Source organism: Drosophila mauritiana, chromosome 2L, assembly GCF_004382145.1.
Source record: "Drosophila mauritiana strain mau12 chromosome 2L, ASM438214v1, whole genome shotgun sequence".
Lineage (NCBI taxonomy): Eukaryota > Metazoa > Arthropoda > Insecta > Diptera > Drosophilidae > Drosophila > Drosophila mauritiana.
The window spans coordinates 1,926,705-1,950,138 of record NC_046667.1 but is presented as its reverse complement, the minus strand read 5'-3'; the positions used below and the strand labels follow the sequence as shown (position 1 = coordinate 1,950,138).

The 23,434-nt window shown below is 46.9% G+C and overlaps 1 protein-coding gene and 1 non-coding gene across 3 annotated transcripts; one reads left to right on the top strand and one right to left on the bottom strand.

Annotated features, from left to right (window-relative positions):
* The first annotated feature begins 2,622 nt into the window (after nt 1-2,622).
* LOC117150584 (fez family zinc finger protein erm) lies at nt 2,623-21,762 on the top strand. Of its 2 annotated transcripts, none has more exons than XM_033317540.1 (2): nt 2,623-3,046; nt 19,939-21,762. In XM_033317540.1, the coding sequence occupies exon 2, from the start codon at nt 19,951-19,953 to the stop codon at nt 21,760-21,762; it is 1,812 nt and encodes a 603-aa protein (XP_033173431.1). In that variant the 5' UTR covers nt 2,623-3,046; nt 19,939-19,950. The 2 variants fall into 2 exon arrangements, with proteins under 2 accessions (XP_033173431.1, XP_033173430.1); XM_033317539.1 differs by lacking the exon at nt 2,623-3,046 and adding an exon at nt 18,321-18,552.
* On the bottom strand, nt 7,393-7,465 carry Trnar-ucu. Its single transcript has one exon. It is a non-coding gene; the product is annotated as a tRNA-Arg (tRNA).
* Nucleotides 21,763-23,434: the final 1,672 nt, after the last annotated feature.

Genomic DNA, 23,434 nt, shown 5'->3' with positions numbered 1-23,434 from the left:
GTAAAAGCCGGTTTTCGAGCGATAAGTAAAGTTCACATTTTTCGAGTGCCGATGCATTCGAATGGTCGTTCTGTGGGAGTGAGTGAGCTGGCAACAGTTGGTGTGGGTGCCTCTTTAATTTCCAGCGTGCGCGACAGAGATGCAGCGACAGCGAGAGAGCAACAGTAACAAAATGTCGAGGCTAATCAACTGTGCGTGTGTGTGTGCCTGTGTGAGTGAGCGAGGACACACCCACCGATTGGCCATGCGAAAAGATGGATGCTAGAGCAGTGCGACGCATGCGCTGCCATTTTGTGCGCCGACTGCGCTGCTTCCTGCCATTTGATACGCCCACTAACGGTGCTTCGTGCTCATCATTAAGTTGCACCCACACATATCGGCGCCCGAACACATACTGCACACATAGATGGGCTCTATTTACCCACCCGTTGAGCCTTTTGCCCGGGCCTTTTGCTCGCAGCAGCTCACCTGGTTCTATCGGTCCACCTGGCTCCGTCATTTTGTTGTTGCCGCCGACGAAGGTGCAGTCAAAAAAATAGTTTAATTGCAAATTAGTTATTAAGAATCATAACTAGACAATAACAAATGAAAGTCCTTTTTGTATAATATCTCAAAGCCGCACTACACTGGTCACAATTTAAGGCTGGCTTATCGTTGACTTAGTAGGATTAGAACCAATATGAAATGAGTACTCCCCTTTATTTCTTTCAGTGTGCTCGCTCATTTCGTTGCGTGCTATGTAGAGAAGGTAAAGGCTCCTCCGCTGCTGCTTCACAGCGTCTTTTATTTAATATTTTATATGCAAACATTTTATTATCCCTTTTTCCAACTTGGGCTCTCGCCTTTTTTCCTGCCTTGAATTTTGGCTTTTGTCCATTTCAATTGCTGTAATGAATGCCATATCTCCTCCCTTCGTCCTTCGTCGCCAGCATCCCTCCGCTTTCATTGTTGCAGACACTCGAGGTGTGGAAAATGCAAAAAGTTGATTTCTTGAGCGCTGTGCGAAAAAGTTCCATGGAAAAGTTGTCGTTATCAAATGTTCTGTCTCAATAATTCCGTCTTCTTCACCCTACGAAATTCTGAATATTTCTCCTGTCTTTTATAACCATAGCACACTATCAGAAGTCCATCGAATTCGTGACTATTTACATCGAAATTAATGACAGTCCTGCAGAGAATCAGGACCTTTTCAGTTCAGTTCACAACGAGAGGGAATACGAGATCGCCTGCCAATTGCGAATTCTCATAGACTTTCCCGTGCGCCTGGGAATTTCGTGCGGGCTTTTGACGTTTGCCTTGCATCTAATTACTGTAATTATTTGATTAAAAAATCTCCCAGGGTGCCCAATGGCTTCACCTTTTCCCTTGCACCCTGCCCTCCTCCCTTCCCCCTCCCCTGGTCCGCTCTCTCCTCTCTCTCTCCATCTCCATTTCACCGAAACAATGGCCTCACATGTGGGTATTTGTGCTCGGTTGTCATGGACTCCGTAGAAAATTCAGATGCGGAGCATTATTCACATGCTCGCGCTGGAAACTGCACAAAAATGCGATTCCACGGGGCATTTCGTATTGATTCTCGCTTGTTTTTTGCCTTTGCCCTCCGATTTCGATAAAGGCTCAGCGGGAGAGGGAGGGGGGAGACGTAGAGAGCGTGAGAGGGGGCACCCGAAAATACAAAAAGGAACCCAACGAAAACTACAGCTTTTAAGAAAATACAGTATACAATACGAAAGAAATATGTCCGCTTCGAAATTTTACATGGTTCATATCATACCTTATTTATCTTTAAACGGAAGATACATTCCTGTATAGCATTAGATTTTCCCGCTTTAAAACGTAAAAAGAAGACATTAAAAAGTGTTTATATTGCTGGCCTTTAAGACTTAGATCTTTCGTCAGTGGTCCTTAATGATGGAAAAGCCAGTCTGAGACTCACAAGACTACATCTAAATATTGCACTAAAAGCTACCATCTCTTTCATCGCCCAGAAATCAAGGACATTCGTCCATGTAGGCGACCACTGTACTCACCTGTGTAAATGAGAGCGCAAAAAGAGGCAAATCACAAGAGGAGCAGCCCGCGACGATGCCAAATTGCAGTGCAAATATGTACACACGAGTGATGGGAGCGGGGAGGCGAGGGGTGCTACGAATAGCAGATGGAGTGAGGTTATGTAGCGCTTAGTAAAAGGACAGTCAGCAGCTGCAGAGCAAGGATAAAGGGAGAGCGGAGGCAGAGAGAGGCAGATGATGAGCATGATGGCGTTAATAGCACACACACTCACTCACACCAGCACCCCATTTCTGTCTAGCTCGCTCTTGCACCCCACCCCACTCAGTGCCCACCCCCAAAATGGGTGCGAGCGAGACGCACTACGTGATAATGACGTTTGCGGCTCTCTGTTTTCCAGCTGTCAGTTGGGCGAGAGCGAGAGAGCGCGTCGGACGCTTGTTGTTGCTGCCCCTTTTGACTTTTCCCGTCGGCAATGCCATTTCCCTTCGCGTGTGGGAGTGAAAAAGGGATAGAGATAGGAGAACGCGCTCTCTTATTGATCAAATTTACCGTTGCTTTCGCCGTCGCCATATTTCATATATATGTCGCCCAAAGGACATCGCAACTTGGCTGTTGCGTTTTTGCCTTTCGCCTTAATTTACTTTGGCGCATAAATGAAATATTTACATTCCGAAATTGACGTCTTGAAAGCGCGGTCGCAAACTCACCGTTCGTCGTCCTTTGGCGGGTGTGTGTCTATGTGTGTGTGTGCAGGATTTAATGCCTAAGACAAACAGTTATTTCACCTCGAGCCGATTGGAAGAACACAAAAAGTTCCAAAAATAATAAACACGCTTTGAAGTGAACACCCGAAAAGAAACACAGGAACCTTAGGAAATTCAATTCAATTTCCCCGAAGAAATTTCATCTCAATATTAACTTAAGCTCAAGACATCAAAAAAGGATATTAATTGCTGTGCGTAAACACTCGGAGCCTGGATCCTGGCAAATAAAGCGTGCGGAAAAGCCTTGGCCAATTTTCCCCCACCCATTGGTAAGTTTTCCTCTGTTTGACTTCCATCTATGCATTTTAATGGCTGTTTGCGCAAGGTTGAGATAAATTAGCAATTTCGGTTGCTTTCTAATTGGTTACTTATTCGGCAAAGATTGATTGGATGTCATTTTCATTTGAAGAAATATACATCTTGAAGGTTGTGCAAATCCCGCAAATCCTTTAGCCATTTATAATGATATTATTTTCTAATATCTTAAGTCCCCGACTTATTTATTTAAGTCAAATAAATATTCCTTGTACTGCTCCAAGCAACTTCTACTCATCAAGAAATCCCCAAGTCCTCGCAAGAAGACGTTCACCCCTGGGGAGCCGAAGTGGCGACCAGAAGAACTAAAATATTTAAGCCGGCGCCTGGTAAATGCCAACTAGCCGCTAAGCCGGCCACTCGACTGGTTTTCCACTTGCCACTTTTCACTTGGCCCACTGGCTAGCTGGGGCAAAGGGGAGAGAGCGCGGAAAACGGGGCCACTCGAGGCGGCGAGTGAGTTGCCCCGGGCGGTGGCAAAGGATCAGACTCAGACGTGTGCGAGTGTGAAATGAAACGGAAAGTGTCCTTACAAGCTGCCAACTGAGCGCGACAATCTGTCAAACGTTCAACTGTTCAAATGTTCAAATGCTCAGTGGTCGTCTGTCGGCCGTCGTCTATCAATTGTTAATGTCACAGACGCCCAGCGTGAATGAAGAACGTGCTCCTTGTTGAGGGTGGGGTCCTACACGCTGGAAAACATAAATCATCAAGATTAAAGAAAGGCATTTTTAAGTTTCATAGTTGAGCTTAAGTGAAAAGAAGAATTCTTACTTTAACTAGACTTACATTACCGCATTTGAAATTTAATCTATACCTAAATCTATGCGTTTTAATGGTACCATAGGAACATTATAAGTAAGATGTTTTTCTCCCAGTGCAGAAGCTTGACTTAACTTGATGTTTTGGCCTGTTTAACTTTCGCTTCGCTGACGCGGGCTTTCTTTATTTTTAATTGGGATTTGTGCCGCTGGGTTGGGCCAACGCCTTGGCAGGACTCGCTGCTTTCGCAGGACTCCCGCCCTCGCCGACGATTCGCAGCTCAGTGGGCAAGGAGCCACGTGGTTGCTCCTCGCGTTTCCCCCGTGAAATGCGCTTTTGAATAAAAGCACACAATGTGCAGTCCTTTGAAATAAGGGAAGCGTTCAGCGATTTCTACTTTCCATTTTGTGGCTTCACTCGCTTTTTATTTGGTTTGGTTTTTTGATTTCCTGACACGGGTACGCCGGCAATCGTTGTGACATTTTAATTGTTTATTTGCTAAGAGTCCGTGCCCTCGTCCGCTCCGCATCCTGTATCCTGAATCCTGAATCCAGCATCCAGCTTTTCAATCCTGCATTCCACTCAAGTGCTCGAGTTCGGCGCGCAAATATATATTTGTTCCATTCGAAGATTTGCGGGTGAGAGAGGTTTTCTTTTGTTACCCTTGAAGGAATCGAATTCGCGGCCTGTCCTGCGGTGAAGAGTCCTTCGCGGAGTCCTCCACTTTGCTGGCTGGCGTGCATTGGTTAATGTAAATATTTGGCTTTTGTTGTCACTTCAAGAGCACTCCGCTGCTGTTTATTATTAGTTCCCCCTTTTTTTTCGAGCACTTTGCATTTCTTGCGGTCATTTTTTGCAACTCGCCTGGGAATCTACTATCAAAAGAAGTATGTAAAGTATAAAGTAGCTTTTATGGGAATGAAATGCAAGAGCACTCTAGCACTCGTTATATAATCCATGTGCTAACATTATTGTTTCAGACTTCATTTTAAACAGTCGCAATGACCGAGCAACTTATTAACTGCATTTGAAATCTCTTTATCCGCGTATCTCATAATGTACAACACACTTTTCCACGAGAATAAGCCCACTTATCAATCAAATACTCGCCGTTTTATTGCCCCGCAACCCGTCGAATTAAGCCAGCTTATCAGATGTATCTTTTACATGTCGCTGACTTCGTGCGATATCAATATTTAATAAAAACTGCCCCACACCCCCGGGCAACACTTGAACGGCAGCCGAATAAAAAGCCGAGCGACGAACGGTTAAAAAATCAACATAATCAACTTGGGAGTGCAACAGTGGCAGAGCTGGAAGAACCACCACCAGGCGCAACTGGATGTGAGTTCGTGGCTCTGGGCACCCTCATATCGCCGCCTGGTTGAACTCAATCAAACATTTCGGGCACTGCCTAATAAGCCAGTGGCTTGCATATGGCAGTTTATTAGATACAAATTGTTGGAATTGCGACTGGGAAATCGGCCACCACCCGTGGAAAATAGACGTCGCCCATTTTGCAGCTCGGCTGCCCTGATAGCTGCTCTGTTTGTCGGTGCGATTCGATTTGGGTGCTTGGCAAGGGGTTGCTGCTTGCAGCATCGCCATGTGTAGCCATTTTTTGGCCGTGATTCTGGAACAGGACTAACCCCTATAAGGGACTCGATTCAAGTGCGCAAAAAGCGAGTAGTGAATAAAAAAAGGAACTCGCAACATGAGAGTGCGGAGCGGGGTTCGTTCGCTTGAAAAACCAGCAATTAAGTGCTGCGTTTATGTAGTTTGCCCCGGAGTCCCGATCCACTCCCCTCCCCGCCACTGTAACTTTTTGTTTATTATGCCTAATTGCAGTTACTCCATCATCATCACCATTATCCCTGTGCGCTTTTGTCTGCGCTCCTTTTGCAGCTGCCTTCATTCGCCTCGCTCTTTGTCCTGCCGCTCGAACCTGTCCCACATGGCGCATGCTTGATATTTCGCACATCCGCGTACTGCAAGGCGAGTTCCTTCTTCGAGGCGTTTCCCCGAGCCACTTGCAGGCTTAGATATTTGCATTACTTGCCACTTTTTGCGGCACTGCTCTACAAATGATTTCAGCGCTCGTTAGGGGTTCCCTTTTTTTTATTTGTGTTATTTATTTTCTCATTTGCTTCTGGCTTTCATGTGGCGAAAATTGTTAGTTTCGAGCTGAGCATTGGGAACTAGCTTGGCTCTGCACAGTGGGCGACATGACGTTCTGCTCGTAGGAATATCCTGGAGAAGGGTTACGAACGGGGTGGATCCGTAGGGGTCCTACATGTGAACATCGCCGTCCGAGCAGCGGGAGCACTTTTTGCGTAGCTGAGTGCCATTCAACTTGTTTCGCATTTGAATAGTTCGTCAAGTATTCAGTTTGCGAAGAACGGGAACAGATCCTTGGGATGTTAAGCAACATAATGGTGGAGAAATATGGTGATGAAAAACAGATCGCTTACTTCTAGCTACAGTAAAACAATGAGAATTCCCATTGAAGACAGACACTTTCGCGGCCGTGGAAATCATTTAAGTGGAGATTGCCAACATGCAAGTGCCCCTCCAACAACTGAGCCACTCAGACGGAGGTCGATGAAAAGTAAATTATAGTGCACAATGGCATTTGGGGGCTGTGCCGCAGACAGTCGGCAAATTACCAGTCGCAAATGGGGAATTTATTTTTAAAACCCCACTAGGGGTCTAGGTTGGGGCCGCTGGAACCGCGATGGTTGCACATTTGAAGGCGCAACCCGACGAAACAAAATGGCGGAATCGAATGGATTGGATGGGATTGGGATGGAATGGGAATGGCTGTTGCCTTGGTGTGCGGATAATTTGCATGTGCGCTGATCATTTGACAAGCGACAACAAATTGCCGAGGCCAGGATTTATGCCGCTTCCGTGCCCGTGTTCCGTGGATAAACCAACCCCGCCTTGAGCCATTCGTGGAGCATTGTGGCAGTGGTGGCTGCATCCTACTGTCAATATTTGCGCTGGTCATGTAAACACTTTAATGGCCTGTTTATCGGCTAGTTGGGTGCGCGATGTATCTCGCAGATACTTGACAGCTGTTGCAATTCGCGCTCGAACTGCGCGATTCATGAGTTTCCGCCTTATTTGCGTTTGGGCTTGCGGCATCCGCATCCGCATCTGAGATTTCTGCCCTCCTGCACCGCACCGAATGTATCTTTCAGATAGCTGTGTACCTTCGCTATTTGCGCCGTGCAAATAGTTTTGAAGAGGGCGCCAATTTGTTTGCCGCTTCTCAGTTTGTTTTTAATTGAAAATTACATTTTTCCAAAACAAACTCAAACCACAAAGAGCAATATTTGTTCTGCTTAATGAGGTTGAAAAGTGGGCGGCAATCCCTCGACGGATATCTAAGCCAAGCGAAGAAGCCGTACCGAAATATAGAATATTTGGTATCGGATGCTTTTGATGACTGCTGCTTGCAGGATTATTTTAATTGTTTAATATTTGTTGGCTTTTCAGTTCAGTTCCCTAAGCATGTTCAAAAAAATGAGTACTTCAACCCTTGCGGGAATCGAACCCGCCACCTTTGGATTAGAAGTCCAACGCGCTATCCAATGCGCTAAAGGGTCCAACGAGAATCCGCTGCTTTCGGATGCACCCACAAAGGCCGCGAATCGAAAAACACTCACGGTCATGAATGACGAATGGCCAACATGAAATTGTGAAACACAAGCAGAAACAGCGAATTCACTGGGGAACGATCTGCAGACACAAAGAACTGTGTACATATTCCGCGTGCATTTCGGTTGCGATGTGAATTTCAATTATTTATAGAGCGCATCGCGCAGATACGAAAGTATCTTCGGCTTGGGCTGATGAATAAATTGTCGCCTCAGGAATGCGCAGAGCTGTCTGTTTTGCTTTCTGTGCTAATCGATAGATCGTTCGATGGAGATTACGTTCTCGAGGAGTAACTTACCCACTCACCCCTTTCACCGAATTTCGCTGGGGGCATTCAAGTGCTCAATTCGGTCTCTTGGCCTGTTCGGAGTTCTTTTCTGCCTTCTTATCAGCCCGCTGCGATCTTCATGCGCTTTTAGCTAATAGGGGGGTGGGAATAAGGCATGTCGAATAGGGGTAGCTGTCGTAGGGGTTTCGCTCTCGTGACTCTCGACAATTACTCAACTCACTTTAGCTGCTGTTGCTACTTTCGGTTTGTTAACGAATTAATCAAACTGAACCAGACCAGACACCCCTGGCTTAATCCACGACAGCCCTAAATGGAGTAATTTACCCATTTGCAGTCGTGGCGATTTTTTATCTCTGCCCTTTCGCTTTCGTCCATTGAAAGTGTCCCCCTTTTCTGGGGGAGTTTTCTCACTTGTTCGGCATTGTCGCTCCACGTGATTTATCTACACCTTCCGACGGCTCTATTTCGGTCTGGAAAATACGTGCATTCACAGTACGTCGTCCTGGGGGCAGATTATGCAAAGTATTTCTGGTCGTTGCTGCTGCACTCGAAACGGATATTAAATTTTATTGCTCATGTTGCCATGGATTTTCCCGCAGGAGTTGGGGTAGCCTCCTTGCGAGGGGCAGGGGGTGGAGCACCTGTTCTCGTTGTTGTTGTTGCTGCTCAGTGAACTCTCAAGTGGCCGACCGACCGGTCAATTAGCCAGGTCTAATCGCAGTGCGGAATGTGTGTGCATTTTTCCAGTGGGCGGGGTGATGGACAGCAGGGCATTTAAGAGGAATTCCAAATATTCCATAAATTTATTATGTATTTTCCTGATATTAGTTGATTTTTTATATATATGAAATAAATCATAAAATCATAAGGCACACCTGGTCATTTTGCATATCATTTGACGAGGCAACATGATCGCTTCCTCCAGATTGCACATCAATTATATATGAAATATATGCGTTTTACCGTTTGGCAATCAACACAAGAAGAGGCAGGACTTCTTGCTAGGCAAATTCCTAAGGATCAACATCCTGTCGCCTACTCGCATTACAAGCAAGCTGGCACGAGCCAATTTAGAATGCCAAATTCGTCAGCGTTTGGGAATGAAAAGCGCACATAACCGGCAATTAATGAGCAGTTGTTCGAGCGGGGAGGCACTCGAAGGACAATGCCAGGACCTCGGAGACGACAACTGACAGGCGGAATAAAGGAATTCGAGCCCAGCGTAGGGAGCACAAAAAGCCGAGAGCATATGCATTTGATTCTCGAACCGAAAGCGACGATTTCGCTTTCGTTGCGGGGACTTTGGCATTGCGGAATATAATTAACCGGAAGCGCGGCACACGCGCCAGGACGAAAAACAGGACTCGAACAGGATGATCGGCACACCGACGCAGGATCCTCGTGAATCGCAGGATCGCGTGTCAACAACCGTAGAAAGAAAAAGCATTTCCGCTGCCACGGCCGCCGAAAGCGAAATCAAATGTCAGGCGAGTAGTGGAAAAAAAACGAACAACGCCCCGCAGGAGCAACCGGTTTCTCTGGCAGGATAATCAAGACTAGAGATGATCATGCACTTGAAAATATACTACTCTTCGAAAATTTGCAATTTAATTTGATTGTATTTATGTTTTTTTGATTTATTTTATCAGTGAGCAAATAAGAATATCGTGTATTAAGAGTAGACCCCTTATATAAATAGATTCAAAGTTTACAATGTGGTTTTTTTTCAGTGCAGTAATGATGCTCAATTAGAGCGCTGGCAAACAAGTCGCCTGATTATCCTTTTCTGCCCACTTCAAGGAGCGTGAATCTCCGCCGGCAGCTGTCTTGCAGAGAAAGGAATCTCGATCTTGGTGGCTGAACAATTGTTCGACTGCGCACATTGCTTCCTGTCGTCCTGCGAGCCACCGGAAGGATCAGCGCCGTCTCCGAGGGTTGCTCCTTGCTTCTTGCTCCAGGATCCTGCTCGCTCCCCGCTCACCGCTCCTTGTGCCACATTCCTAGCTCGCCTCGCAGTTTTTGGAGGCGTGCACGCTGGTGTGCGTCGCATATGTAGCAATTAATATGCCTCAATTCTGTCGCAGGACATGTGCAAATACTGCTCGCATGTCCTTGAGCGCGTGCCGCGCGTCCTTAGGAGACCTTTGGGCGTCTTCAAAAGGGGGCGTAGCGCCTGCTGCAACGTCATCCGATCCTTCGAGAGCATTGTGCCTCGGCCCAGATTGAAGGAGGTGTGGTTGCGATGAACTGGAATTATTAGTAGGTGCAGCTGCCTCTCTATTTAACGAACTTCTTATGAGGGGAAGATGCAGGGTGTTAGTTGGGTTCGAAGTAAACGGAGATGAATACTCCGAAAGCCCTTCAACCAGATGGAGTTCTTTTACAGGGATAAATTCGTAGGATACAACGATGTTTTACAATAATATCTGAAACTCTGAAGTTCGTGACAGATTAAAAATTTAATAATAATCCCCTCACCACCTCAAAAACCGCCTCTAATCCACTTAGAATCTGTCATAACCGTTTAGTGCGCATTTCCATTTCGCGTAAGCTAATTACCTTGTCACACATCTCCCCTTTTTTAACGCCGCATGTCCTTTTTATCCCTTACACATGGTAATAACAAGCCCTAACCCAATATTTAACTATCATGTCGCAGGACGGAAAAGAATTCTCCCACGAGCGGACAAATCATAATGGTAAATAAGGCACTTTCCGGCTGATTAGCATAAGGATATGAAAAGTGTTTCGTGTTCGCTGGAAAACTGTTGCCGTGTGCCGTCGCTTCGCTTCCTGTCATAAAAAGCAACAACAACCGCAACACCTCCCCCTTTTTTTTCCAGCAGGTCACAGGTCACGGTGTGCAGGTCGCAGGCTCAAGGGTTGAGTGGAAATATGACAAAAAAGTGAAACGCGTGTCAACGTTTTGGGCGGGAAATTATTAACATGCTCGGTGGCCACACCCACGCCGCCCCCTCTTGGCCTGCGGTAAGCGCATTATGCAACATTGTGTCAAACTCGATCGGAACTGGTCACGCGACCCTCGGCAATACAATTATAATTGCGACAAATTGAACGCCGCCGGTGGCACGCGCCTTTTATTGGCTCATCTTCCGGTGGTTCGGAAAACAGATTGCAACTTTGTTTTTTCCCCGCGCCCGAGTTTCTCCATTAGCCGCGTGCTTTTCCTCATTGACTCCACTTCCTCTCGGGTTGATTTATTGGCTTCTACTTACTTCCGGTCGAGTCCGATGATTCGATGTCCTTCGGACAGTTGAGCGCCCAATCCTGCTCGAGCTCTTTTTATTGGCTTTCTTTTGAGGACCGCTTTTTTGTGGCTGTCACATGGTTGGTAGTGATTAGATACATTTCACTGTGGTGCATACACTCAAATAAAATGACGTTTAATGAAGAAGTTTGTTGTTTCCTTACAGAATATATGTAATAATTACATTTTGCATATTGAAAATCAAAATTATCCTCATTAGAATCTTATCCATGAGTTTCAACCTCCCACGTTGCTGCCCTTCAAATTTTTGCATATATTTTGCATATTTGCAAACCGCAGCTGCCAACCATTGGTAAACCACAGAAATTTACCGTAATTAGGAGTTTATGTTTATCAGATGGTTGATCAACATTGAACAAGAAGTAAATCACTGCGGCCAGCTGAAAAATCAAAACAATGCAATTATTTAGGCAGAGTGGAAACGCTCAAAGGATTCAGGCAGTAATTTGCGCTAATTTGGGTCCAGCGGAAAAATATGGAAGAGAGGGAGGTACCTTTTCAATACAGAAGCTGGATTAATAGCCCATCAAAATATAGTGGGAACACGTCAAAACACTGTCAATACATTTCCCAAATCCCATCTGTATCTCCGTCTGCACTTGTGCTATAATTGTTCTCTGGAGAGCGAAAAGGGAACTGTTTTTCAGCTTTGAAAGGGACCGACAATTCCCGGGCTACCTACACTCGCATCTATGTCTATCTATCCATAGCTCCTAATCCGTGTGTGTGGGTCTGCATTGTGCAGGATCGCAGGGTCCTGGGAGAGGTCCTGGCCAGGATTATGCCTGTAATTTGGCCTGCTTAGATGCTTAATTGTGCTTAAATGTATGCATAGCTTATAAAATATTTGCCTTAAATATTTTGGTTATATCGTGAAAGGGTACAAAACACGCTCCTGGCTATGCTCTTCCATATCCTGCGAAGGATGTGCGCGCATATGGAAGAACTAGGAAAAATACCTGCACTTCAGGAATACATATTTCATAAACTCAGCATTATGGCCACGGAAATAATTATGATTTTGAAAGAGAGGGGACTGGAAGCCCGAATAAATGCGAATCCCCCCTGCAGACCATAGAGTCCAATCCACTTAACATGCTCCCAAACAATGGGGAACTCGCAAAGAATTCGGAATGCTTCTTCACACTCAATTTCGCTAATAAATGTGTTTTGCCAATGCTGGCGAAAATGATTCCGCCACCCCGCTTGATATTTAATTTCCCTTTGGCTAAGCCGCAATTTCCGGTGACACCCACAAAAGGCGAACATCAACGCCCCCAACAGACATCAAGTCTCGAATTCGAAGCTGTCAAAATGCAGGCCACAAAAAGAAATTATGACAGCAGGGAGGAGTTCCGAAAGTGGGTGTTTTTCGAATGTGTGGTTGTCAAAATGCCAGCATACGCATCGAAAGCCAATTAGGAAAAATAAATCACGCTTCACATGGAGAGATGCACTGCGCGAAATGGGGAATTCGAATGCTAACCACGGGACATATTAATAAAATATTTGAATATTCACCATGATTCATTAGACTGCCTTATTGAAAGTACGTGGATATAATTATTTAAGCACATCCTTCCAATTCTCCCTGTGCACGATCCAAATCCGTCAACCATTCCACAGACAAAGAAATCCAGCACGCACGTTGATGCACAAGTACAGTAGTCATCCCCCAACCCCAACGAGGAAGCACCGAAGGAAGCCGAGCAAGTGCCAAAAGCTGATTTCACTGTAATTACAATTCACACTCCTTTCGGGTGGTTGGATTTGCTTTTGGGGGTGTTATCCTTGTCGAGGGGAAATAAAAACATCCTGCAAATGTGTTCTTTTTGTTCGGCAGCACTTAAGCGATGGCCTCCCCACAGCCACCCCCTCATTCCATCATCACCCCAGCAGATTCCTCTTTTTTAGAGAGAATGCTTCTGTGCTTCATGATGAGTTGGCTAAACCCGCAAAACAGACACACCCACCAAGGGGAATGGGAACTCCTTTCGCTTGCACTCAAAGAAAATGCTAGCTAGAGCTAGAAAATGAGAGCTCTAAGTAATCATCTATATAAAGTCGGGGCAATAATAAAGTTTACTTAACACATAAATAGTTAAGATATTGAATGTGATCTTAATATATAATATACATAACATTCCTACTTTTTTCCAACTTTTCTTTGAGTGCCTTCTTTTCCACCTTCCGTGTGGGCGTTAAACGCGTGTCAGGCCTACCACTAAGTAAACAAAGACAGCCTTGGGTTGGCCCTGGACCACCAGGTCCCTGGGGATGCTGGAGAGTAGGATGTGGGGGGAGTGGGGTGTTTGGGCAATAGAAATGTCACAAACAAACCGATTAAACAAGTACTTGCCAAACAAACACCCACAAAAAACCACCGACACCGCCCAGGCGAATCAAAGCTGCGAAACGAAGCCCCGAATGGCATCAAACAATAACCGAAAAGTTTCCAAGGGTGACCAAGCATGGCATTCAGAACGAGAGACCGAGAACCCAACAACCCTTTGGAAAGTTCGGTGGAAATGCGGATTTCCCTTTTCCCTGGGCTTCCGATTAGGTTGATGGTGACATCGGATTGTGGGTCACGCGACCCAGACTCACAAATTCAATTCAGCTCTCATCTTTTGGCACCGGCAATCTGCCGAATATGTTAATGCCCGCTTAAGCCTATTAGTGTCAATTAAAAAATAATCGCTAAAAGGATTCGCTCTAAACTTTGTTTACAGCGGGAAAATGTCAAATGCATGTTCTGATTTAACATTTTTGCGATGCGATTAGTCGGTCAACTGGTTATCCTGGACAATATGGGTTTTTAGATGGTGGGAACCAATAAAACACTTTACGAGGAACAGTGAAACTTGTTGTCTACTGGAGAGTGAAATGATCAAGCTTGGGCTTGGAAAGGATTTGCTCTATTCTTCAATCTCCCTAAAGCAATCAAGCAATTCGCCAATCCAACTCACCTGAGAAAGTAGAACAGAACACCAGACAGGACACTTTGCACATGCATTCGAATTCCCATTCCCATGGCTGGTCTAATTTGTGGGTGTTGTGGGGAATTAACCTCTTAATGAACTAATTTACTCAAGATTAAGATGGCCAACAAAGGAGGCGGCCGCAGCTAATTGTAAAAAAGAGCGGGACGCAAGGACCAAAGGCGAGCAGGACGAGAAGGACGAGGACCGAAGTTTGGCTAGGTAGCCGATCCTTCAGCGCAGATAGGAACCGAGCAAATTGCCAGGCGGTTAATCTATTTAAACGCGCCAAATACGCGCGACACAATGGCAAATCGCCAGAAGCAGAATGCGTATTTGGTCGAGTGCACAGATTTAAGGATAGAGAGGATCAAAGGACGAATGGCCAAAGGAAATCCGTCTATGGACGGCAGCGGACAAAGGCCAAAACTCGTCTAATTGCGCGCCTATGAGGGAAGCGAAGAATCCGCAGTTCCGACTGGAGGAGAATGCAGAACGCAGAATGCAGAACTCAGAACTCGGAATGCGAGAGAACCTGCCAATTGTTTGGGAACATCCCTTAATCTGTGTCGGTAATCGGTAATCGGCGAAAATCGCAGGACGCGCGGCACAAAGGAGCGGCCGAGATCCTTTTGAACTTTGCTTGGGCGAAAAAGAAGGTTAGCAAAATATTATTACAAACCTACGGAACCGTAACCCACATAACATTAAGTTGTGCACTGGGAAAAATATCGTGTGGGTTTAGGAAATATGCAACTTATCCTATGAGTAACATTGGCAGTTCAAATCATACATTTTCCATGTAATTTAACCTTTGGATATTCAACGTATTCAAAGTATTTTGAACTTTACGTTAAGGGATTCTACCAAGTGCTAAATGAATACTTGTACAGTTCTGTAACCAACTTCCTTAGTGTACCACATTTTCCTCAGTGTACCTGCTTTCGCTTGTGCCTGTGTTTACTCTTGAATGAACTGAAAACATTTCAATTTGACAATCGTAATGGAGGCAAGGATGCTGAAGCCGCTCATAGCTAATATAGGCGATTTAGGGGATTACATCAATTGTAAAATTGGTCAAACACCGCAATTGTTTCACTCCGCAAATCGGATATTCCACTGCCCCTGGATACGCGCTCACCCACACAGGCCCGTTCCCACAAAGGAGCGCAGGACGAATGACGGCGAACGAGTCCCCGGGCAGCTGTTGAGTTTCCCTTTGAGAGGTCCTCATCGCCGGCCATTGTCCACGGCCGCCTTCGTCCTAGTTACACATATGCAAACGTATCTCGGGGATACGCCGGACCCGAGGTCCTTGTTCAATGCCTTGTAATCGCTCCTGGCTTACCGCAGATTATGCAAGCCGCTCTGCTTCCCTTCCCCCGGAAAGCGATTTTCCCATAGCATTGATTCATTTCCCTGGAAAAATCGGCCAAATCTCTGCTGCAATCTGGCATCAGCCCAAGTTCAGTTCCTTCCCGAGGTGTAAATCTTCAATTTTAAGGTTAATTTTCGGACGAGGTGCGAGAAATGCGAAGCGTTTTATTGGTTTAGTAGAGCAGTCAGGAGGCGGTGCTGGAAAATCGCCAACTAGCCGTAGATTTAAGTTAAGATGGGTTAAGGTGGTACCAAGTTTATGCAAACTCTTGGAAGTGGAAGGCTTGCACACCTTTAAGGTAACACATATATAAACAATTTTTTAATTGAAAAGCTAAGTCGTTTGGGAAACAATTTATGTATAATCTCGATGTGACCTTTAATCCCTCGAGAGTTCTAAAAATAAAACAAAATCCCAGAGCACCGCAACCATTTTGCAAACTCATTAAAAATTTATAAAAAAAACAGCGGCAGAAAAGGACACGCAACAACAACAACCGGAGGTTGCACTCTATTTGCATCTCTTTTCCGCTGACCTCTGAACTCTGCGCCATTTGCATCTGCGCTTTGCTCTCGTTCTCGCACAGCTTTTGCACTTTTTGTTTTATATTTTATTTTTGCACATTTTGCCGGATTTTCAAGTTCCTTTGTTGTTGTTTAGTTTAGTTCGTTCTGTATTTACAGTTAGTCCACTCTGCCACCCCTTCGCCGCCCCACGTCCTTATCAAGGATACAACACTCCCCCCTCCTCCCCACTCGCCCATCGTTTAAGTGTATGTGTGCTTACATGGCCTTTGAATGGAAATGAACAGAGGTGAAAAGGAGCAGAGATAGTGGAAGAGAGATAAGGTGCAAAGATAACTACAGTTCGAAAAAATACGTAGTAATAGTAAGCTCAACATTTTTCACTCCGTTTCTAAATGATCTGTTGAAAAATGTGCAACACTTCAAATGTAAACAAATATTTTGACTTTTTCTATCCTCTTTTTTCTGTTAGTGTATAAAAGCTGCATAGGCCGTGGTCGTTTTGTTTGTTGAATGTCCAGTTGGTTGTTGTTTGTGCTGCTATTTTCCCCTCGCTGCTGCCTTTTTTCACTGCGTTTATTTATTCAACTAAATGCAGATTGCACATTTCAGTATGTGCCGTTCATTTAGCTTCCAGTTAATCACGCTGTTTTGCCCGCTTTTTGTCAAGGATAATCACCGGACTGTTTTTGCATACGTTTATTAAAATATTGGAAATCACACAATACAAAGCTTGTTAAATTAAACAGTAGAGCGCACATTTATAATTTAAATTACGAGTTAAAGTAGAGTTACCCGTCGGCATATCATAAAATCAGCCAAATAGTTTACAAATAGTCTACAAAAGTTTTTATTGTTGCCACATTCAACCCATCCAATCAACATTACACCAATGAGGAAACCTAATCAACAAAGAGTTGATATTTGCATATCGATTTCCCCACACAAGAGCCGCACAACAGGCCAGATTACCGGAAAATGCAGTCGAAATGGCGGCCATAGTCCTTGAAGGACCCACTAAATCCCCCGCGCCTCCCGTCGGACTCCCCGAAGAGTTGTGCTTTTGTGTGGTCTTGCAGCTGCAATTGCTGAACTGCTCAACTCCAGCATAAGCAGCCATGTGCCCTGCTTTGCCCAAGAAAAGGTCCTGGACCGTGGTCCTGCGAACGGAAGAGTGGGGCAGGGAATCGGTGGAGTTGGTGGAGCAGGACGACAAGCACTGCCAGAGCAAAGGCAAAGTCAAGCAAAGTCAAGAAAGCCGCGCTGGAGATGCCATCAAAATGAATATGGGATTATATTTAACTAGTGCAGGCTGGCGATGCAGGGGGCTTCAAATTAAACAAATGAGAAAGGTGCACCTAGAGAAGAGGAAAGCCAAGGAATATATAGTTCTCAAACCAATTTTGTACATTTTATTATACATCTTTAAAAATTGGCGATTGATTCTTTTCTTTAGACTTAAATCTATCCTGCGACTAACATTCCTGCGTAGAATTGGGATTACTGATTGGATTACGGCTGAATTATTTTCTCTGTATAGCAAAAGAGATGAAGAATTGGAGAGAATCAGAGAATCCTTGCCCGCTGGCGGGCTAAAGGTGAGCAAACAAAGACGCTGATAAAACGAAATGCCAAAACGACAATTGAAACGCCCAACAAAAGGCATGAGCTTTCCAGGAGGGAAAGGGGTGGACCACTGAAAAAGTCAACTCGAGAGGCATCCACGAGGCCGGTGGCTGCCATTTCTTGGTGTCTGCGCCCCATCCAAATCAAGTGTGAACGGAATACGGCCAAAGGTGGCCCATCCATCCATCCATCTATCCGTCCGTCCATCGCTCTCTTTCCAGCAGCCGAGTGCTACGCATAGTGCGCTCCCTCTTTCGCGGAACCTCCTCCATCTCGTCACTCCCCTATGTATCATCTTCCCGGGCTCTTGAGCTCTATCTCTATATAAATATTTTAGGGGCGGTCTCTGCTCACTGCCTCTCTCTTTCGCCGTAATATTCCAATTCGACATTTTGTGTTTTCATTCATAATGCAGTCGCAGTCGGCGGCGACGTCGGCGTCAGGACATATCCTCCAATCTGAACGTGATGATTAAGTTCTCCTTTTGCCCGTCGCTCCCATCAATCCATCTCGCTCTGTCGCTCGACCAGGACATCTGATTCTCTCTCTCCCTCCCTCGGCATGCATTTCACCTCTCACTCTCGCCAACGGCGGCATCGCGCAGGACTCTCGGGGGTTGTTTCGCCAGGATTCACCCCAGCACTCGCCGTGTGTCCTTTTCATATTTCTTAAGGCCCGCACCGCTCGCTGTTTGCCTTCATTCCGCTTCGGTCGCTGATCCTGTGCTGAACGCGTCCTGTTCCTCGCGTCCCTCGATTTGCATTTAAAAAGCGTATATCCTTTTCGACGAAACAAGTGAACTTTAAATAGTAAAGTAAAAGGACCAAGTTTAAGCCAGTTCAATTTGTGTGTGCCAACTGTTGTGTATCGCCTCTAACAAGTGGAGATCGGCCGCCTGCCAAGGGAACTGGATATCCACATAGGCAGTGCCTGAATATGGTTTACTTTGTACGTATTCGATACTTAAAAATTTAATTTATTACTCTGTAATTGCAAAACTCCGACGGGAAAAATTATAAGGAACAAGTTAGCCTTTTTTAAATTAGAAGCATTTCACAGCTATTAGCGTGGCGTTCATAAATAAAGCAGGCGTTCAAATGGATCCATATTTGGTCTTGTATCTTTACCATCGCAACTCATAACACTTATGATTTTGATTAACCCCATCATAGCTTCTAACATGTGCTTGCCACTTGCTCAACTCAAGACAAAGTTTCCAAGTGCCTGTGCGTTCTGTTGATTGAATATTATTCCACGCACTTGGTTAATAAGCTCGATGCGGCTCGCACTCCGCAAGTGGCGTTCATAGAGGCAACTTTTGAAGTGGCCACTAGAACACCAACATAATTCGGCTGCTTAAAAGTGGAACTACTCGTTCGTGTAGTTTGGCACCCGGGAAACTTTGGGATCGAGGGCTGACCGCCGCTGCCTCCGGGTCAGCGTGTGAAATGGTGCCCGCCTCCCGTTTAATGAGATTAAAGCGCACTTTGGGAGGGAAGCTGCAGGATGGACGAGCTGCGGACCCAGATGGGAGCTGGGCCTGCTGAGGCGTCAAATCAAGTTAATTAAAAGCGGCAAGGAAGTCCGTAATCGCACCGGATGTCGCACATTAGCCACACTCGAGGGCACATGGGGAAGATGGAGCCGGCGAGGCGGCGATGCGGCCTTACACCTCCAGTCGAGTGTAAGCGATTTAATGAATCGCACATAAAGCCAAGACCCGCGCCAAAAAATTCGCATACTCCTTACTGGGCCTGTGTTATGATTGATGGCAATATGCTGGCGAAAGGATTGAGGTCTTTGTTTGGGTTAAGTGGAGTGTAAGCCAGGGCCAAGCACGGGTTAAATGCAAATAGCCTGGTATGCAAAATCAATCGGGCAATATTATGGAACGCATTGCGGTTTGGGTTTAATTGCAACCCGCTGGCTGGCCCTGAATTATCCTGCGGAAATGTCCTGCCGCTGGGAGCACGCCCTCCGCTGGCGTTTGTTTGTGCTCCCGAATTGCCAACGCATTAGTCGCACTTGACTGATCAGGCGGTAAATAGTACGCACAGCTGCGGTCAAAACAATAGGGACCATTTGAAATCGCGCAACTTGGGAATAGGTGTTGTTATTATATTCATAATTATAATCCGAAATATATGCTTTACATATTTGCTTTCGAAGCCAAGAAGTTTTTAGAAAGGTATGGGAACCAGACATGTTATTTATCCTAGTTATTTCCCCCCAACTGTGGTCACAAACAATGGAGGCGTATGCCTTCGATTAATTGATAACCCGTTGCTTAGTTTGCATACTCAATTTGGCTCTTTGTTTCCTCCCTACTTGCAGAGTCCGCGTGGCATGCAACCGTGTAGTCCAGCGGGAGAAGTCGCAATGATGCCGCCGTCGAAGAGTCCCGTGATGGAGAGCGCCGCCTCCGACCAGAATCCTGCCCAGCAGAGCCAGCAGCAGGACGAGCAGAGCGCCAAGCGGGCGTGTCCCCTGAAGTTTTCAATAGCCAAGATCATGGAGCCGGACCACAGGCCCAGCCAAGTGCCACCGCCGCAGCCCGCTCCGGCTTCCTTCGCCACCAACGATGACGACGAGGATGAGGATCCGGAGATCGATGCCGACTCGGAGCGATCCTGCAGCCCCATCGAGGTGATCAGCCTGGATCAGTCGCCATCCACCGTCAACTATGACTCCGCTTTCAAGAAGTATGTGCCGGGTCCGTGTTCGGGCGCCACTTCATCGGTAGCCTCGCCGCCTAGCACCGCTGCTGTGCAGCAGTTTGTGAGCTCCCGCCACCAGGAGCTGCTCTCGCAGTATCCCCTGCTGTACTATGCACCCAATCAACTGATGTGCGCCGCCGCTGCCGCCCAATATGCGGCGTTGACCGCCCAACAGCAATCGCTGGCCAGCGCCGCCCACCTGAGCAGCTTCACCGCCTCCCTGAACGCCAGCTTGCATCACTCGCAGTCGCTTAGAAGGAACCTGGGCCATCCTCTGGCCGCGGCAGCTGCCGTGGCGGCTGTGGCCCAATCCCAGGCCGTGCCCAATCTGCAACATACCTTGGAAAAGTCGCCAGTGGCGCAGAGAACAGCCCAGAGTTCGGGCTTGCAGGCCAACTTGAAGAGGAAACGATCGCCGCAGGATCAGGGCGAGGTGACGCCGCCACCAGCGTCTACTGCCACTTCCGCCACTGGAGCCAGATCCCGCTCCCCGTCGCCTCAAGGATCCATCGAGGACAGCAGTCCCGGATCGGCCAGTGGCGGCAAGCCCAAGACCTTCTCCTGCCTGGAATGTGGCAAGGTGTTCAACGCCCACTACAATCTCACCCGCCACATGCCCGTCCACACTGGAGCCAGGCCGTTTGTGTGCAAGGTCTGCGGCAAGGGATTCCGCCAGGCCTCGACTCTCTGCCGGCACAAGATCATCCACACGTCGGAGAAGCCGCACAAGTGCCAGACCTGCGGCAAGGCCTTCAACCGCTCCTCCACCCTCAACACCCACTCGCGCATCCACGCCGGCTACAAGCCCTTCGTGTGCGAGTACTGCGGCAAGGGTTTCCACCAGAAGGGCAACTACAAGAACCACAAGCTGACCCACAGCGGCGAAAAGGCCTACAAGTGCAACATCTGCAACAAGGCCTTCCACCAGGTCTACAACCTCACCTTCCACATGCACACGCACAACGACAAGAAGCCCTACACCTGCCGCGTCTGCGCCAAGGGATTCTGCCGGAACTTCGATCTGAAGAAGCACATGCGGAAGCTGCACGAGATCGGCGGCGATCTGGATGACCTGGATATGCCACCCACCTACGACAGGCGGCGCGAATACACGCGCAGGGAGCCACTTGCCTCCGGTTATGGCCAGGCATCGGGTCAACTCACGCCGGACTCCAGTTCCGGCAGCATGTCGCCGCCCATCAATGTGACCACACCGCCACTTTCCAGCGGCGAGACGAGCAATCCCGCCTGGCCCAGGTCCTCCGTTTCGCAGTACCCGGCCGGTAGCTTCCACCACCAGCTCGGAGTGGCTCCACCTCACGATTATCCCAGTGGCTCCGCCTTCCTGCAACTCCAGCCGCAGCAGCCACATCCGCAAAGCCAGCAGCACCACCAGCAGCAGCAGAGACTCTCGGAGACCTTCATAGCCAAGGTGTTTTGACAGCGATACTACGCGGAAAGCATGAACAGCTCCACGGGGTCGACCTCGACGACCAGCTCCACGGTGACCACCACCACCACGGCCATATCCTCGATGGCCACCTCCAGAAGCGATCTGCTGATCGACTGACTGCAGTTTGTTGCAGCGGCGGCCGCTGCGAGCGAATCCCCGTCCCCGGAGCTCGGATGCACTGCTCTGGGCAGTGCTGTCCGCGCACTGAACGGACTCTTCTAGGCAGAAGGACCCCTGCCCACCTCCACCCACCCCGCAGAACCTCAGCAGCCACCAAATGGTTTCAACTTGTGCAATACCCCACTCAGAGGAAGATGATGACGATGATGATCCCAACGCTCAGCCCACATCTCCAAGCAGCATTTTGTACATAGCGTATCCCTAAGAAGTCCCACAGAACACTCTACTTAAGCAGCTCTCTCGATGTATAGATGTAGTTAAAGGATTTACCTAGTTAGTCGCCAGTACCGAAAGCCCTGAGTTCCGTGTAGATCGGCTACACGGATCCTCCAGGTCTCGTTTCGATATAGGAAATGGTGTTTTTAATATTGCGTTAGAGCTTTTTTGGGTCTGTCAACCGACATACATAGATGGAAATGTATCTTAGAGTTGCACTAGATATCCGTACTGTACTCTATCCCTAAGTGTCTGTGTAACCCAACGCAAATTAATGAAATTGAGAAACATTTTAACGAAGATCCATGAATGCATTGTATTTGTTTAGGTCTTAAGTGATATTATTGATACTGTTTAAGCAATAAATCAATTCTTCAATTATTAAACGGAAATGGTGTTTACATATATACTGGAAAAGCGGGTTATCCCTGTATAATATCCAGATGCACATATGCAAATAACTGAGCAACGGTGTGGGCTGCCATTGAGTCGAGTGGAGGGATCCTAAATAATGCAAATGGATGCGAAATGAAAACAATTATTGCTGCATTACTCGGGCCCAAGAGTCGCGTTTAATGGGCTCTAAACTGTCGCCACGTCTGCCGCATGACATTTGCAACTTAATTAGTGGCGACCAGCCCCCACTTTTCCACCTTACACTCGGGAAAACTCCGCAGGTGGCCTGCTCCTGCCACACGCCTCAGTCATTTGCATAGCACTTTGATCTGTGGCTCGAGAAAAGCCAGGAATTCCGAAGTGGAAATGGGTCTGGAGCAGAAAGGTTGAAGTTCTTGAGCCCGCTCATAAAAATGCAACAGAAGCATCCTTATTAGTCGGGCGGCTCAATTAATAAGGCATGGTAGAATATATGAAAAATATATGACCTCAGTAATTACCAAATATATTCAAGTGCTCAATATGAATAACTTTACTTGACAAGTTCAAATATTTATGTTTATTTGGATGGTCTCTTGTAGTCCTGCTGCCTTTGGTTTGGTGACAGCGGACTATTGTTAGGCTTTAATGCGAACGTCAGGAGCGATGCATGTGATGTCCACTTGAGTTGACATCTCTCCCCTCTTCCCTGGCCAAATCACATGAATAATTCAGAGCGCATTGAATATCCAAATGGGAACGAAAAGCGAAATCGAGCGCTGCGACGCGTTGCTTTTTTATGCAAATAATCAAAGACGACTGACGTACAGTGGGCCCTCAGCATATGCTCAAGCACACCGCCCACTGATTCCATTCGCATGACAGTTCC